A 17141-nucleotide genomic window follows, 5' to 3' on the forward strand; every position below is an offset into this window, starting at 1 on the left:
CCCATTATCAGCAACAATCACTCCTGTGTTCCAATGACACGTTGTGTTAGCTAATACAAGTTTATAATTTTAAAAGGTTAATTGATCATTAGAAAACCCTTTTGCAATTAAAAACTATTGTCCTGATTAAATAAGCAATAGAACTGGCCTTCTTTAGACTAGCTAAGTATCTGGAGCATCAGCATTAGTGGGTTCAATTACAGGCTCAAAATGGCCAGAAACAAAGAACTTTCTTCTGAAACTCGTCAGTCTATTCTTGTTCTGATAATTGAAGGCTATTCCATGCGAGAAATTGCCAAGAAACTGGAGATCTCGTACAACGCTGTATACTGCTCCCTTCACGGAACAGCACATACTGGCCCTAACCAGAATAGAAAGAGGAGTGGGAGGCCCCGGTGCACAACTGAGGAAGAGGACAAGTACATTAGAGTGTCTAGTTTGAGAAACAGACGCCTCACAAGTCCTCAACTGGCAGCTTCATTAAATAGTACCCACAAAACACCAGTCTCAATGTCAACAGTGAAGAGGCGTCTCCGGGATGCTGGCCTTCTAGGCAGACTTCCTCTGTCCAGTGTCTGTGTTCTTTTGCCCATCTTAATCTTTTCTTTTTATTGGCCAGTCTGAGATATGTCTTTTTCTTTGCAACTCTGCCTAAAAGGCCAGCATCCCGGAGTTGCCTCTTCACTCTGTCAATTAGGTTAGTATTGTGGAGTAACTACGATGTTATTGATCCATCCTCAGTTTTCTCCTATCACAGCCATTAAACTCTGTAGCTGTTTTAATGTCACCTTTGACCTCTTGGTGATTATCCCTTAGCTGTTTCCTTCCTGTCTGGCAACTGAATTTGGAAGGACGCCTGTATCTTTGTAGTGACTGGGTGTATTGATACACCAAAGTGTGATTAATAACTTCACCATGCTCAAAGGGATATTCAATGTCTGCTTTTCTTATTTGTTCTCATCTACCAATCGGTGTCCTTCTTTACGAGGCATTGGAAAACCTCCCTGGTCTTTGTGGTTGAATCTGTGTTTGAAATTCACTGCTCGACTGAGGGACCTCACAGATCATTTGAATGTGTGTGAAACGAAGATGAGGTAGTCATTCAGAAATCATGTCAAACACTATTATTGCACACACAGTGAGTCCATGCAAGTGACTTGTTAAGCACATTTTTACTCCTGAACTTATTTGGACTTGCCTTAACAAAGGGGTTGAATACTGATTGACTAAAGACATTTCAGCTGTTCATGTTTTATTCATTTGTAAAAAAATAAATACAAAAAAATACAAAATCTCACTTTTACATTAAAGGGTTTGTGTGTAGGCCAGTGACAAAAATAACATCTAAATCCATTTTAAATTCAGGCTGTAACACAACAAAATGTGGAACAAGTCAAGGGGTATGAATACTTTCTGAAGTCACTGTGATGACGTTTGGTGGGTCTATATTTAAAAATAAATGAATGTTGAGTAACATTTTGCTGTGGTTCATGCGCTCCCTCAGCAGCTCGGCCGTTTGAGACGTCAGACAACGTGATGAAGGCTGGGGCATGCTCTGCTACGTGTGAAGACTTCCACCAGATCAAGATGACTGTCTTTCAGCTCAAACAAAAGGTTTGTTCTGGTTTCCACTAATCCCCCCCCCCTCCCACCTAGCTATCTTAAGATGAATGCACTAACTGTAAGTCTCTCTGGATAAGAGCGTCTGCTAAATGACTCAAATTTAAATGTCAATGCAATTTGATAAAGACGTTAAATGCACCTGGTTGGATTCAGGTTTATTAAAAGGTGGTGCTGGTAACGATTATAATTGTTATAACGTCTTGTATTTCATTTGTGTTGCTGCTTACCACACTTACCACCATTCCACATAAAACACAGTTGGTTGGATTCAGTTTGGTATTAAAATGGACCAGGATTATTCCTGTTGGTTTATTTAGTTATTCATGGCATTCTAGTGTATGTTTCATTCACCAAAGAACTCTGCGTATCACTAGTCAATATCTGCCAATATATTCAGGTAGAATAACACTGGGAAACATCTCCTCTGGGACGCAGAATGACATTTATTGTACGTAATAAACATTATTGAAATCATTTTGGATTACTGCAGCTAGCTAGTTGGTTCTGTAAATGATGTCTGTCGTTGTAAAGTGCTGGTTATACGGTGTAAAACTCACTGGAGTGGTACCACACACACACACACACACACACACACACACACACACACACACACACACACACACACCACAGACCCACACACACACACACACAGACACACACACACACACACACACACCACACACACACACAGACCCACACACACACACACACACAGACACACACACACACACACACACTGCTTAGTGAGTATTTCCAGCCCCCTAGCCTTCTCAGTCAGGCTCAATCTGTAGACCAGTCTGTCAACAGGGCAGTTCACCACTCTGCCCTGTAATATGTGATATATGGTTCCCAGCCATGTGGTCCTATGGGGTTCAGTAGGCATGCTACTAGCTCGTTTTTTTCATTGGGGGATGAAATAGGCCTATGTGGCTAGTGTAGCACCCATAGGGCTCTAGTCAAAAGTAGGGCTCTGGTCAAAAGTAGTCATGCTCTATATAGGGTACCATTTGGGACAAAGTCTAAGACAACAAAATTGTCTTTTGAGAACAGAGGTCAGATTTTGTGCAGGGGGGGGTGGTTGACTGACTGACTGACTGACTGACTGACAGGAAAGGAAGATTATGGCCATTACTGGTCACCCACCGACCCCCTCAAGGCATAAACGCAGGCTGCTTTGGATTAACACTTACATAGCTGCTCGTCTCGTCTCTACAAACCAACACTTACTCCTTCATGTCATGGTCATGTCACAGACCTCATCGGTAGGAATAATGATTCAATTGGATGTTCTCTGATTCATTGCCCCTGCCCAGGGACATACAATGTCATATGACTTGCACACCAGTTCGCAGACAATGTAAGGCCTCAGTCTAGTGTAAGGCCTCAGTCTAATGTATGGCCCCAGTCTAATGTATGGCCCCAGCCTAATGTATGGCCCCAGCCTGTACTACGCTTTGATATAGAGTACTCACATGTACATGTATCTATCCCAGAGTACAGTGCGGTCTCCTGGTCTACCTAAGTAATGCATAGTGATTTCCTGGGCCTGCTTCTGGTTATTACAAATTGACATAGCTGGTTTCAAGTCGTACTCTGACACAACAAATAATTCACGTAGAGAATGTAATTTTCTTGTCCTGTAAGTTTAATACATCCATGTAGTAACTATTATTACAGGTCCTTGAACATTGAGTACACTCTTACGCTGTAATCTCCCCGTAGGCTTCTGCTCTATGATGACTGACAGCCAAGTGGCTGTATCGTCGACATGCCTGATCCTTCCTCCATTATCTCAGACCTCTCTCTTATTAAGACTGACCTTGAGAAAATCCTTTGAGCTAGAACCTCTACATTTAATGGGCAATTTGGGATTGGGTATACATCACTTTTTTTTTTTTACTTCTAAATGAATGATATATTGCAATTGATTGTTGTAGAATATAACTGATGAATGCCTTATGATCTTAGTTCAACTATTGTACTAAAAACATGAACAATCTTAACTATATCCGTTCTTCTCGTTCTATAGATCGCCATGTTGCCCAGCAACGCTGATGTTACCAAGCAGATGACCAGTGAGAAGATGCTGATGTCACACTCCTTCCTGCCCGGACCTCCTGGTCTGCCCGGGCCTCCAGGTAAAACTAGCTGTAGTATAATGTTTCTGTCTGTCTGTGTTCTATCTATCGTCCTGTAGTATAATGTCTCTGTCTATCTGTAGTTCTGTAGTATAATGTCTCTGTAGTCCTGTAGTATAATGTCTCTGTAGTCCTGTAGTATAATGTCTCTGTAGTCCTGTAGTATAATGTCTCTGTCTATCTGTAGTTCTGTAGTATAATGTCTCTGTCTGTCTGTCGTCCTGTAGTATAATGTCTCTGTAGTCCTGTAGTATAATGTCTTTGTCTATCTGTAGTCCTTTAGTATAATGTCTCTGTCTATCTGTAGTCCTGTAGTATAATGTCTCTGTCTATCTGTAGTCCTGTAGTATAATGTCTCTGTCTGTCTGTAGTCCTGTAGTATAATGTCTCTGTCTGTCTATCTGTAGTCCTGTAGTATAATGTCTCTGTCTGTCTGTAGTCCTGTAGTATAATGTCTCTGTCTATCTGTAGTCCTGTAGTATAATGTCTCTGCTCTGTCTGTAGTCCTGTAGTATAATTTCTCTGTCTATCTGTAGTTCTGTAGTATAATGTCTCTGTAGTCCTGTAGTATAATGTCTCTGTAGTCCTGTAGTATAATGTCTCTGTAGTCCTGTAGTATAATGTCTCTGTCTATCTGTCTGTAGTTCTGTAGTATAATGTCTCTGTCTATCTGTCTGTAGTCCTGTAGTATAATGTCTCTATCTGTAGTCCTGTAGTATAATGTTTCTGTCTATCTGTAGTTCTGTAGTATAATGTCTCTATAGTCCTGTAGTATAATGTCTCTGTCTATCTATAGTCCTGTAGTATAATGTATCTGTAGTCCTGTAGTATAATGTCTCTGTAGTCCTGTAGTATAATGTCTCTGTCTATCTATAGTCCTGTAGTATAATGTATCTGTAGTCCTGTAGTATAATGTCTCTGTAGTCCTGTAGTATAATGTCTCTGTCTATCTATAGTCCTGTAGTATAATGTCTCTGTAGTCCTGTAGTATAATGTCTCTGTCTATCTGTCTGTAGTTCTGTAGTATAAATGTCTCTGTCTATCTGTAGTCCTGTAGTATAATGTCTCTATCTGTAGTCCTGTAGTATAATGTTTCTGTCTATCTGTAGTTCTGTAGTATAATGTCTCTGTCTGTAGTATAATCTAGTCTGTAGTCTGTAGTATAATGTTTCTGTCTATCTAGTCTAATGTCTGTAGTTCTGTAGTATAATGTCTCTGTCTATCTGTCTGTAGTCCTGTAGTATAATGTCTCTATCTGTAGTCCTGTAGTATAATGTTTCTGTCTATCTGTAGTTCTGTAGTATAATGTCTCTATCTGTAGTCCTGTAGTATAATGTCTCTGTCTATCTATAGTCCTGTAGTATAATGTTTCTGTCTATCTGTAGTTCTGTAGTATAATGTCTCTGTCTATCTGTCTGTAGTTCTGTAGTATAATGTCTCTATCTGTAGTCCTGTAGTATAATGCCTCTGTCTATCTGTAGTCCTGTAGTATAATGTCTCTGTCTATCTGTCTGTAGTTCTGTAGTATAATGTCTCTGTCTATCTGTAGTCCTGTAGTATAATGTCTCTGTCTGTCTGTCTGCAGTCCTGTAGTATAATGTCTCTGCTCTCCCACTAATACCCAGACCTGTGTGTTTCTATATCTCAGGAGATCCAGGGCCAATGGGTCCCCCTGGCCACACAGGACTGTTGGGGCCCCCCGGCCCTCCTGGACCCAGGGGACTGATGGGCCCCGTTGGGCCATCGCCTGACCTGTCCTTCATGAAGCAGGGCCGACGGGGGCCCATGGTCAGTAACAGCACCACCACCAGTACCATCTGTTTCAATACACTCGTATGCCTTGTATACTGTCCCTTCTAGGAGACCGACATTACAACACCACTTTCTTCCTGTAACATCATCATCCTGTCATCCTCTCAGATTCTCCTTGGTTATAAACTGCCTTTCAAATATGCTGAAACAGCAGGTCTAGAGAAACAGAGCACTGTCTGTTCTGCTCCTCCCCTCCTCCCCTCCCCATGTCCCCCTCCTGCCCCGTGTCCCCCTCCTCCCCTCCCCATGTCCCCCTCCTCCCCCATGCCCAATACCTCCCCCCTCTCTCGTCTCTGCTGTGACACGTGTCATGACTCTGACCCCATCAGCTGACTGTGCCCCCTCTCCCAGCACAGACAGACACACAGACAGACGGACGGACAGACAGACGGACAGACAGACAGACAGACAGACGGACAGACAGAGTGTTGTGACTTCCCCAGCTGTGGTGGGCCCTGTAGGGGAAACTAGGACACGAGTCACAGGCCTGTCTGTCCTTGGATGTGTCCCAAATGGCATCCTATCCCCTATATAGTGCATATCAGTTAAACATGTTTGAACAGATATCGATACCATATCGGTTTGAAGGAATAACATTTTAACTGTGTTGACTTCACTTCCACTGCTCTGTGAAATCCACACATCTTTTTGCTGATTGATGGGACATGTTCTGGGAACCAACCCCACCAGTTTAATAAGGGAAGTCCGTTGATCAAATCAAATTGTATTCGTCACATGCGTCGAATACAACAGGCGTAGTGGACCTCACAGTGAAATGCTGAATACAACAGGCGTAGTGGACCTCACAGTGAAATGCTGAATACAACAGGTGTAGTAGACCTCACAGTGAAATGCTGAATACAACAGGCATAGTAGACCTTACAGTGAAATGCTGAATACAACAGGTGGAGTAGACCTTACAGTGAAATGCTGAATACAACAGGTGTAGTAGACCTCACAGTGAAATGCTGAATACAACAGGTGTAGTAGACCTTACAGTGAAATGCTGAATACAACAGGTGTAGTAGACCTCACAGTGAAATGCTGAATACAACAGGTGTAGTAGACCTCACAGTGAAATACTGAATACAACAGGTGGAGTAGACCTTACAGTGAAATACTGAATACAACAGGTGTAGTAGACCTCACAGTGAAATGCTGAATACAACAGGCGTAGTAGACCTTACAGTGAAATGCTGAATACAACAGGTGTAGTAGACCTCACAGTGAAATGCTGAATACAACAGGTGTAGTAGACCTTACAGTGAAATGCTGAATACAACAGGTGTAGTAGACCTCACAGTGAAATGCTGAATACAACAGGTGTAGTAGACCTTACAGTGAAATACTGAATACAACAGGCGTAGTGGACCTTACAGTGAAATACTGAATACAACAGGCGTAGTGGACCTTACAGTGAAATACTGAATACAACAGGTGTAGTAGACCTTACAGTGAAATACTGAATACAACAGGTGTAGTAGACCTTACAGTGAAATACTGAATACAACAGGTGTAGTAGACCTTACAGTGAAATACTGAATACAACAGGTGTAGTAGACCTTACAGTGAAATACTGAATACAACAGGTGGAGTAGACCTCACAGTGAAATACTGAATACAACAGGTGTAGTAGACCTTACAGTGAAATACTGAATACAACAGGTGTAGTAGACCTTACAGTGAAATACTGAATACAACAGGCGTAGTGGACCTCACAGTGAAATGCTGAATACAACAGGCGTAGTGGACCTCACAGTGAAATGCTGAATACAACAGGTGTAGTAGACCTTACAGTGAAATACTGAATACAACAGGTGTAGTAGACCTTACAGTGAAATACTGAATACAACAGGTGGAGTAGACCTCACAGTGAAATACTGAATACAACAGGTGGAGTAGACCTCACAGTGAAATACTGAATACAACAGGTGGAGTAGACCTCACAGTGAAATACTGAATACAACAGGTGTAGTAGACCTTACAGTGAAATGCTGAATACAACAGGTGTAGTAGACCTTACAGTGAAATACTGAATACAACAGGTGGAGTAGACCTCACAGTGAAATACTGAATACAACAGGTGGAGTAGACCTCACAGTGAAATACTGAATACAACAGGTGTAGTAGAACTTACAGTAAAATGCTGAATACAACAGATGGAGTAGACCTCACAGTGAAATACTGAATACAACAGGTGTAGTAGACCTTACAGTGAAATGCTGAATACAACAGATGGAGTAGACCTCACAGTGAAATACTGAATACAGCAGGTGTAGTAGACCTTACAGTGAAATGCTGAATACAACAGATGTAGTAGACCTTACAGTGAAATGCTGAATACAACAGGTGTAGTAGACCTCACAGTGAAATGCTGAATACAACAGATGGAGTAGACCTCACAGTGAAATGCTGAATACAACAGGTGTAGTAGACCTTACAGTGAAATACTGAATACAACAGGTGTAGACCTTACAGTGAAATGCTTTTCTTACGAGCCCCCAACCAACAATGCAGTTTAAAAAAAATACGGACAAGAATAAGAGATAAAAGTAACAAGTAATTAATGAGCAGCAGTGAAACAACAATAGCGAGGCTATATACAGGTGGTACCGGTACAGAGTCAATGTGGAGGCTATATACAGGGGGTACTGGTACAGAGTCAATGTGGAGGCTATATACAGGGGGTACCGGTACAGAGTCAATGTGGAGGCTATATACAGGTGGTACCGGTACAGAGTCAATGTGGAGGCTATATACAGGGGGTACTGGTACAGAGTCAATGTGAGGCTATATACAGGGTGGTACCGGTACAGAGTCAATGTGGAGGCTATATACAGGTGGTACCGGTACAGAGTCAATGTGGAGGCTATATACAGGGGGTACCGGTACAGAGTCAATGTGGAGGCTATATACAGGTGGTACCGGTACAGAGTCAGTGTGGAGGCTATATACAGGTGGTACCGGTACAGAGTCAGTGTGGAGGCTATATACAGGGGTACCGGTACAGAGTCAGTGTGGAGGCTATATACAGGGGTACCGGTACAGAGTCAGTGTGGAGGCTATATACAGGGGTACCGGTACAGAGTCAATGTGGAGGCTATATACAGGTGGTACCGGTACAGAGTCAATGTGGAGGCTATATACAGGGGTACCGGTACAGAGTCAATGTGGAGGCTATATACAGGGGTACCGGTACAGAGTCAATGTGGAGGCTATATACAGGTGGTACCGGTACAGAGTCAATGTGGAGGTTATATACAGGGGGTACCGGTACAGAGTCAATGTGGAGACTATATACAGGTGGTACCGGTACAGAGTCAATGTGGAGGCTATATACAGGGGTGTACTGGTAACAGAGTCAATGTGGAGGCTATATACAGGGGTGTACTGGTAACAGAGTCAATGTGGAGGCTATATACAGGTGGTACTGGTACAGAGTCAATGTGGAGGCTATATACAGGGGGTACTGGTACAGAGTCAATGTGGAGGCTATATACAGGTGGTACCGGTACAGAGTCAATGTGGAGGCTATATACAGGTGGTACCGGTACAGAGTCAATGTGGAGGCTATATACAGGGGTACTGGTACAGAGTCAATGTGGAGGCTATATACAGGGGGTACCGGTACAGAGTCAATGTGGAGACTATATACAGGTGGTACCGGTACAGAGTCAATGTGGAGGCTATATACAGGGGGTACTGGTACAGAGTCAATGTGGAGGCTATATACAGGGGGTACTGGTACAGAGTCAATGTGGAGACTATATACAGGTGGTACCGGTACAGAGTCAATGTGGAGACATATACAGGTGGTACCGGTACAGAGTCAATGTGGAGGCTATATACAGGGGGTACTGGTACAGAGTCAATGTGGAGGCTATATACAGGGGGTACCGGTACAGAGTCAATGTGGAGGCTATATACAGGGGGTACCGGTACAGAGTCAATGTGGAGGCTATATACAGGGGTACCTGGTACAGAGTCAATGTGGAGGCTATATACAGGGGTACTGGTACAGAGTCAATGTGGAGGCTATATACAGGTGGTACTGGTACAGAGTCAATGTGGAGGCAATGTGGAGGCTATATACAGGGGGTACTGGTACAGAGTCAATGTGGAGGCTATATACAGGGGGTACTGGTACAGAGTCAATGTGGAGGCTATATACAGGGGGGTACAGAGTCAATGTGGGTACAGAGTCAATGTGGAGGCTATATACAGGGGGTACCGGTACAGAGTCAATGTGGAGGCTATATACAGGGGGTACCTGTACAGAGTCAATGTGGAGGCTATATACAGGGGGTACCGGTACAGAGTCAATGTGGAGGCTATATACAGGGGGTACCGGTACAGAGTCAATGTGGAGGCTATATACAGGGGGTACTGGTACAGAGTCAATGTGGAGGCTATATACAGGGGGTACCGGTACAGAGTCAATGTGGAGGCTATATACAGGGAGGTACTGGTACAGAGTCAATGTGGAGGCTATATACAGGGGGTACTGGTACAGAGTCAATGTGGAGGCTATATACAGGGGGTACTGGTACAGAGTCAATGTGGAGGCTATATACAGGGAGGTACTGGTACAGAGTCAATGTGGAGGCTATATACAGTCAATGTGGGGTACCGGTACAGAGTCAGTGTGGAGGCTATATACAGGGGGTACTGGTACAGAGTCAATGTGGAGGCTATATACAGGAGGTACTGGTACAGAGTCAGTGTGGAGGCTATATACAGGGGGTACCGGTACAGAGTCAATGTGGAGGCTATATACAGGGGGGGTACAGAGTCAGTGTGGAGGCTATATACAGGGGTACTGGTCAAGTCAATGTGGAGGCTATATACAGGGGTACCGGTACAGAGTCAATGTGGAGGCTATATACAGGGGTACTGGTACAGAGTCAATGTGGAGGCTATATACAGGGGATACCGGTACAGAGTCAATGTGGAGACTATATACAGGGGGTACCGGTACAGAGTCAATGTGGAGACTATATACAGGGGGTACCGGTACAGAGTCAGTGTGGAGGCTATATACAGGGAGGTACTGGTACAGAGTCAATGTGGAGGCTATATACAGGGGGTACCGGTACAGAGTCAGTGTGGAGGCTATATACAGGGAGGTACTGGTACAGAGTCAATGTGGAGGCTATATACAGGGGGTACCGGTACAGAGTCAATGTGGAGGCTATATACAGGGGGTACTGGTACAGAGTCAATGTGGAGGCTATATACAGGGGATACCGGTACAGAGTCAATGTGGAGGCTATATACAGGGGGTACCGGTACAGAGTCAATGTGGAGGCTATATACAGGGTATTACGGTACAGAGTCAATGTGGAGGCTATATACAGGGGGTACTGGTACAGAGTCAATGTGGAGGCTATATACAGGGGGTACCGGTACAGAGTCAATGTGGAGGCTATATACAGGGAGGTACTGGTACAGAGTCAATGTGGAGACTATATACAGGGAGGTACTGGTACAGAGTCAATATGGAGACTATATACAGGGAGGTACTGGTACAGAGTCAATGTGGAGACTATATACAGGGAGGTACTGGTACAGAGTCAATGTGGAGACTATATACAGGGAGGTACTGGTACAGAGTCAATGTGGAGACTATATACATGGGGGTACTGGTACAGAGTCAATGTGGAGGCTATATACAGGGGGTACTGGTACAGAGTCAATGTGGAGACTATATACAGGAGGTACTGGTACAGAGTCAATGTGGAGGCTATATACAGGGGGTACTGGTACAGAGTCAATGTGGAGGCTATATACAGGGAGGTACTGGTACAGAGTCAATGTGGAGGCTATATACAGGGGGTACTGGTACAGAGTCAATGTGGAGGCTATATACAGGGGATACCGGTACAGAGTCAATGTGGAGGCTATATACAGGGAGGTACTGGTACAGAGTCAATGTGGAGGCTATATACAGGGGGTACCGGTACAGAGTCAGTGTGGAGGCTATATACAGGGAGGTACTGGTACAGAGTCAATGTGGAGACTATATACAGAGGGGTACCGGTACAGAGTCAGTGTGGAGGCTATATACAGGGAGGTACTGGTACAGAGTCAATGTGGAGGCTATATACAGGGGGTACCGGTACAGAGTCAATGTGGAGGCTATATACAGGGGGTACCGGTACAGAGTCAATGTGGAGGTTATATACAGGGGGTACCGGTACAGAGTCAATGTGGAGGTTATATACAGGGGGTACCGGTACAGAGTCAATGTGGAGTCTATATACAGGGGGTACCGGTACAGAGTCAGTGTGGAGGCTATATACAGGGGGGGTACAGAGTCGGTACAGAGTCAATGTGGAGACTATATACAGGGGGTACCGGTACAGAGTCAGTGTGGAGGCTATATACAGGGGGTACCGGTACAGAGTCAATGTGGAGGCTATATACAGGGGGTACCGGTACAGAGTCAGTGTGGAGGCTATATACAGGGGGGTACCGGTACAGAGTCAATGTGGAGACTATATACAGGGGGTACTGGTACAGAGTCAATGTGGAGACTATATACAGGGGGTACCGGTACAGAGTCAATGTGGAGGCTATATACAGGGGGTACCGGTACAGAGTCAATGTGGAGACTATATACAGGGAGGTACTGGTACAGAGTCAATGTGGAGGCTATATACAGGGGGTACTGGTACAGAGTCAATGTGGAGGCTATATACAGGGAGGTACTGGTACAGAGTCAATGTGGAGGCTATATACAGGGGGTACCGGTACAGAGTCAATGTGGAGGCTATATACAGGGGGTACCGGTACAGAGTCAATGTGGAGGTTATATACAGGGGGTACCGGTACAGAGTCAATGTGGAGGTTATATACAGGTCAATACAGGGGGTACCGGTACAGAGTCAATGTGGAGGCTATATACAGGGGGTACCGGTACAGAGTCAATGTGGAGGCTATATACAGGGAGGTACTGGTACAGAGTCAATGTGGAGGCTATATACAGGGGGTACCGGTACAGAGTCAATGTGGAGGCTATATACAGGGAGGTACTGGTACAGAGTCAATGTGGAGGCTATATACAGGGGGGGTACAGAGTCAATGTGGAGGCTATATACAGAGTCAATGTGGAGGCTATATACAGGGAGGTACTGGTACAGAGTCAATGTGGAGGCTATATACAGGGGGTACTGGTACAGAGTCAATGTGGAGGCTATATACAGTCAATGGGGGTACCGGTACAGAGTCAGTGTGGAGGCTATATACAGGGAGGTACTGGTACAGAGTCAATGTGGAGGCTATATACAGGGGGTACCGGTACAGAGTCAGTGTGGAGGCTATATACAGGGAGGTACTGGTACACTGTCAATGTGGAGGCTATATACAGGGGTACCGGTACAGAGTCAATGTGGAGGCTATATACAGGGGGTACTGGTACAGAGTCAATGTGGAGGCTATATACAGGGATACCGGTACAGAGTCAATGTGGAGGCTATATACAGGGGTACCGGTACAGAGTCAATGTGGAGACTATATACAGGGGGTACCGGTACAGAGTCAGTGTGGAGGCTATATACAGGGAGGTACTGGTACAGAGTCAATGTGGAGGCTATATACAGGGGTATATACCTGGTACAGAGTCAATGTGGAGGCTATATATACCGGTACAGAGTCAGTGTGGGCTATATACAGGAGGTACTGGTACAGAGTCAATGTGGAGGCTATATACAGGGGGTACCGGTACAGAGTCAATGTGGAGGCTATATACAGGGGGTACTGGTACAGAGTCAATGTGGAGGCTATATACAGGGGATACCGGTACAGAGTCAATGTGGAGGCTATATACAGGGGGTACTGGTACAGAGGTACAGAGTCAATGTGGAGGCTATATACAGGGAGGTACTGGTACAGAGTCAATGTGGAGACTATATACAGGGGGGTACTGGTACAGAGTCAATGTGGAGGCTATATACAGGGGGTACTGGTACAGAGTCAATGTGGAGACTATATACAGGAGGTACTGGTACAGAGTCAATGTGGAGACTATATACAGGGAGGTACTGGTACAGAGTCAATATGGAGACTATATACAGGGAGGTACTGGTACAGAGTCAATGTGGAGGCTATATACAGGGGGGTACTGGTACAGAGTCAATGTGGAGACTATATACAGGGGTACTGGTACAGAGTCAATGTGGAGACTATATACATGGGGGTACTGGTACAGAGTCAATGTGGAGGCTATATACAGGGGTACTGGTACAGAGTCAATGTGGAGACTATATACAGGAGGTACTGGTACAGAGTCAATGTGGAGGCTATATACATGGGGGTACTGATACAGAGTCAATGTGGAGGCTATATACAGGGGGTACTGGTACAGAGTCAATGTGGAGGCTATATACAGGGAGGTACTGGTACAGAGTCAATGTGGAGACTATATACAGGGGATACCGGTACAGAGTCAATGTGGAGGCTATATACAGGGTGTTACGGTACAGAGTCAATGTGGAGGCTATATACAGGGGGTACCGGTACAGAGTCAATGTGGAGGCTATATACAGGGGGGGTACCGGTACAGAATCAATGTGGAGACTATATATACAGAGACTATATATGTGGAGACTATATACAGGGTACCGGTACAGAGTCAATGTGGAGACTATATAGGTGGTACTGGTACAGAGTCAATGTGGAGGCTATATACAGGGGGTACCGGTACAGAGTCAATGTGGAGACTATATACAGGTGGTACTGGTACAGAGTCAATGTGGAGGCTATATACAGGGGGTACCGGTACAGAGTCAATGTGGAGGCTATATACAGGGTGTTACGGTACAGAGTCAATCTGGAGGCTATATACAGGGGTACCGGTACAGAGTCAATGTGGAGGCTATATACAGGGGGTACCGGTACAGAATCAATGTGGAGACTATATACAGGGTGTTACGGTACAGAGACTATATATGTGGAGACTATATACAGGGGGTACCGGTACAGAGTCAATGTGGAGACTATATACAGGGGGTACCGGTACAGAGTCAATGTGGAGACTATATACAGGGGGGTACCGGTACAGAGTCAATGTGGAGACTATATACAGGGCGGTATCGGTACAGAGTAAATGTGTGGGGGCTCCGGTTATTTGAGGTAGTATGTACATGTAGGTAGAGTTATTGACGTGACTATGAATAGATGACAACAACAGAGAGTGGCAGGGGTGTAAAGGGGGGTGGGGGGGGCAATGCAAATAGTAGTCTGGGTAGCCATTTGATTAGATATTATAGCTTGGGGGTAGAAACTGTTTAGAAGCCTCTTGGACCTGGACTTGGTGCTCCGGTACGGCTTGCCATGCGGTAGCAGAGAGAACAGTCTATGAATGGGGTGGCTGGAGTCTTTGAAAATGTTTAGTGCCTTCCTCTAATACTTCCTGGTATAGAGGTCCTGGATGGTAGAAAGCATAGCCCCGGTGATGTACTGGGCCGTTCGCACTACCATCTGTAGTGCCTTGCTGTCGGTGGACAAGCAGTTGCCATACCAGGCAGTGATGCAACCAGGATGCTCTCGATGGTGCAGCTGTAGAACCTTTTGAGGATCTGAAGACCCATGCCAAATGGGGGAATAGGTTTTGTCGTGCCTTCATCACGACTGTCTTGGTGTGCTTGGACCATGTTAATTTGTTGGTGATGTGGACACCAAGGAACTTGAAGCTCTCAACCTGCTCCCCTGCAGCCCCGTCAATGAGAATGGGGGCGTTCTCGGTCCTTCTTTTCCTGTAGTCCACAATCATCTCCTTTGTCGTGATCACGTTTAGGGAGAGCTTGTTCTCCTGGCACCACACGGCCAGGTCTCTGACCTCCTCCCCATAGTCTGTCTCGTCATTGTCGGTGTTGGAGTCGTGCCTGGCTGTGCAGCCATGAGTGAACAGGGAGTACAGGAGGGGACTGAGCATGCACCCCTGAGGGGCCCCCGTGTTTAGGGTCAGCGTGGCGGATGTGTTGTTACCTACCCTCACCACTTGGGGGGGCCCGTCAGGAAGTCCAGGATCCAGTTGCAGAGGGAGGTGTTTTGTCCCAGGATCCTTAGTTTATTGGTTTTAATATTCATATCCCGTTGGTAGTTTAATCTTCCGCGTTGCTCGTCGATTTTATTCTCCAAAGATTGTACGTTTGCTAGCAGAATGGAGGGAAGTGGGGCTTTATTCGATCGCCTACAAATTCTCTGAAAGCAGCCCGCCCTTTGGCCCCTCTTTCTCTGCCTCCTCTTCACACAAATCGCGGGGATCGGGGCCTGTTCCCGAGAAAGCAGTATATCATTCGCGTCGGGCTCGTCAGAGTCGTTAAAGGAAAAATAGGATTCTGCCAGTCTGTGGTGAGCCATCGCAGTCCTGGTGTCTAGAAGTTATTTTTGGTCAAAAGAGACGGTAGCAGAAACATTATGTACAAAATAAGTTGAAAAAAACACAATGGGTTGGGGACACGTTGTAACGGTTTTCTTTAGGTGAAGGAGAGGCAGACCAAAACGCAGCGTGGTGGTTATTCATGTTTTTTAATAAAGACACTAGACATGAATAAACTAACAAAAACAATAAACGTGGAAAACCAAAAACAGCCCTATCTGGTGCAAAACACAGAGACAGGAACAATCACCCACAAACACACAGTGAAACCCAGGCTACCTAAATATGGTTCACAATCAGAGACAATGACTAACACCTGCCTCTGATTGAGAACCATATCAGGCCAGACATAGAAATAGACAAACAAGACATCCAACATAGAATGCCCACTCAGATCACACCCTGACTAACCAAAACATAGAAACATACAAAGCAAACTATGGTCAGGGTGTGACAGTACCCCCAAGGTGCGGACTCCGGCCGCAAAACCTGAACCTATTGGGGAGGGTCTGGGTGGGCATCTGTCCGCGGTGGCGGCTCTGGTGCTGGACGTGGCCCCCACTTCACCGTAGTCTTAGTCCCCCACCTTGTCCGCTTCCGTGGCCTCCTAGCCACGGAGACCCTACTTAATGACCCCACTGGACTGAGGGGCAGCTCGGGACAGAGGGGCGGCAGCTCGGGACAGAGGGGCGGCAGCTCGGGACAGAGGGGCGGCAGCTCGGGACAGAGGGGCGGCAGCTCGGGACAGAGGGGCGGCAGCTCGGGACAGAGGGGCGGAAGCTCGGGACAGAGGGGCGGAAGCTCGGGACAGAGGGGCGGAAGCTCGGGACAGAGGGGCGGAAGCTATGGGCTGTGAGGGGCTCTGGCGCCTCTGGGCTGAGGGGCTCCGGCGCCTCTGGGCTGACTGGCGGCCCCTGGCTGACTGGCGGCACTGGCGGCCTCTGGCTGACTGGCGGCATGGCCGGTTGTGATACAGCCTGGAATCGAACCAGGATCTGTAGTGACACCTCTAGCTCTGAGATGCAGTGCCACTTGTAATAACAGGGGAAAATGTCTGAATGCTTTACATTACAACGCATTGGGCTCCTTTTTGTTGCGCCGTCATGCAAGTCTCAGTATTACAACTCAATTGTGTCACCTGAGTTGTTGAAACACTAACCTACTGTATCAACACCAGGGGTCCTCTG

General features: G+C 45.8%; 1 protein-coding gene across 1 annotated transcript in view; it reads left to right on the top strand.

Moving 5' to 3' along the window:
- Nucleotides 1–17141, top strand: part of ccbe1 (collagen and calcium binding EGF domains 1) — a 126699-nt gene that overhangs the window by 91679 nt on the left and 17879 nt on the right. Inside the window, exons 6-9 of the mRNA XM_042326471.1 lie at nucleotides 1508–1614; nucleotides 3653–3761; nucleotides 5410–5549; nucleotides 15519–15528. Coding sequence (XP_042182405.1) covers nucleotides 1508–1614; nucleotides 3653–3761; nucleotides 5410–5549; nucleotides 15519–15528 — 366 coding nt within the window. The remainder of the gene's footprint in view (nucleotides 1–1507; nucleotides 1615–3652; nucleotides 3762–5409; nucleotides 5550–15518; nucleotides 15529–17141) is intronic.

The sequence above is a fragment of the Oncorhynchus tshawytscha genome, linkage group LG09, assembly GCF_018296145.1.
Source record: "Oncorhynchus tshawytscha isolate Ot180627B linkage group LG09, Otsh_v2.0, whole genome shotgun sequence".
In the NCBI taxonomy this organism is placed as follows: Eukaryota; Metazoa; Chordata; class Actinopteri; order Salmoniformes; family Salmonidae; genus Oncorhynchus; species Oncorhynchus tshawytscha.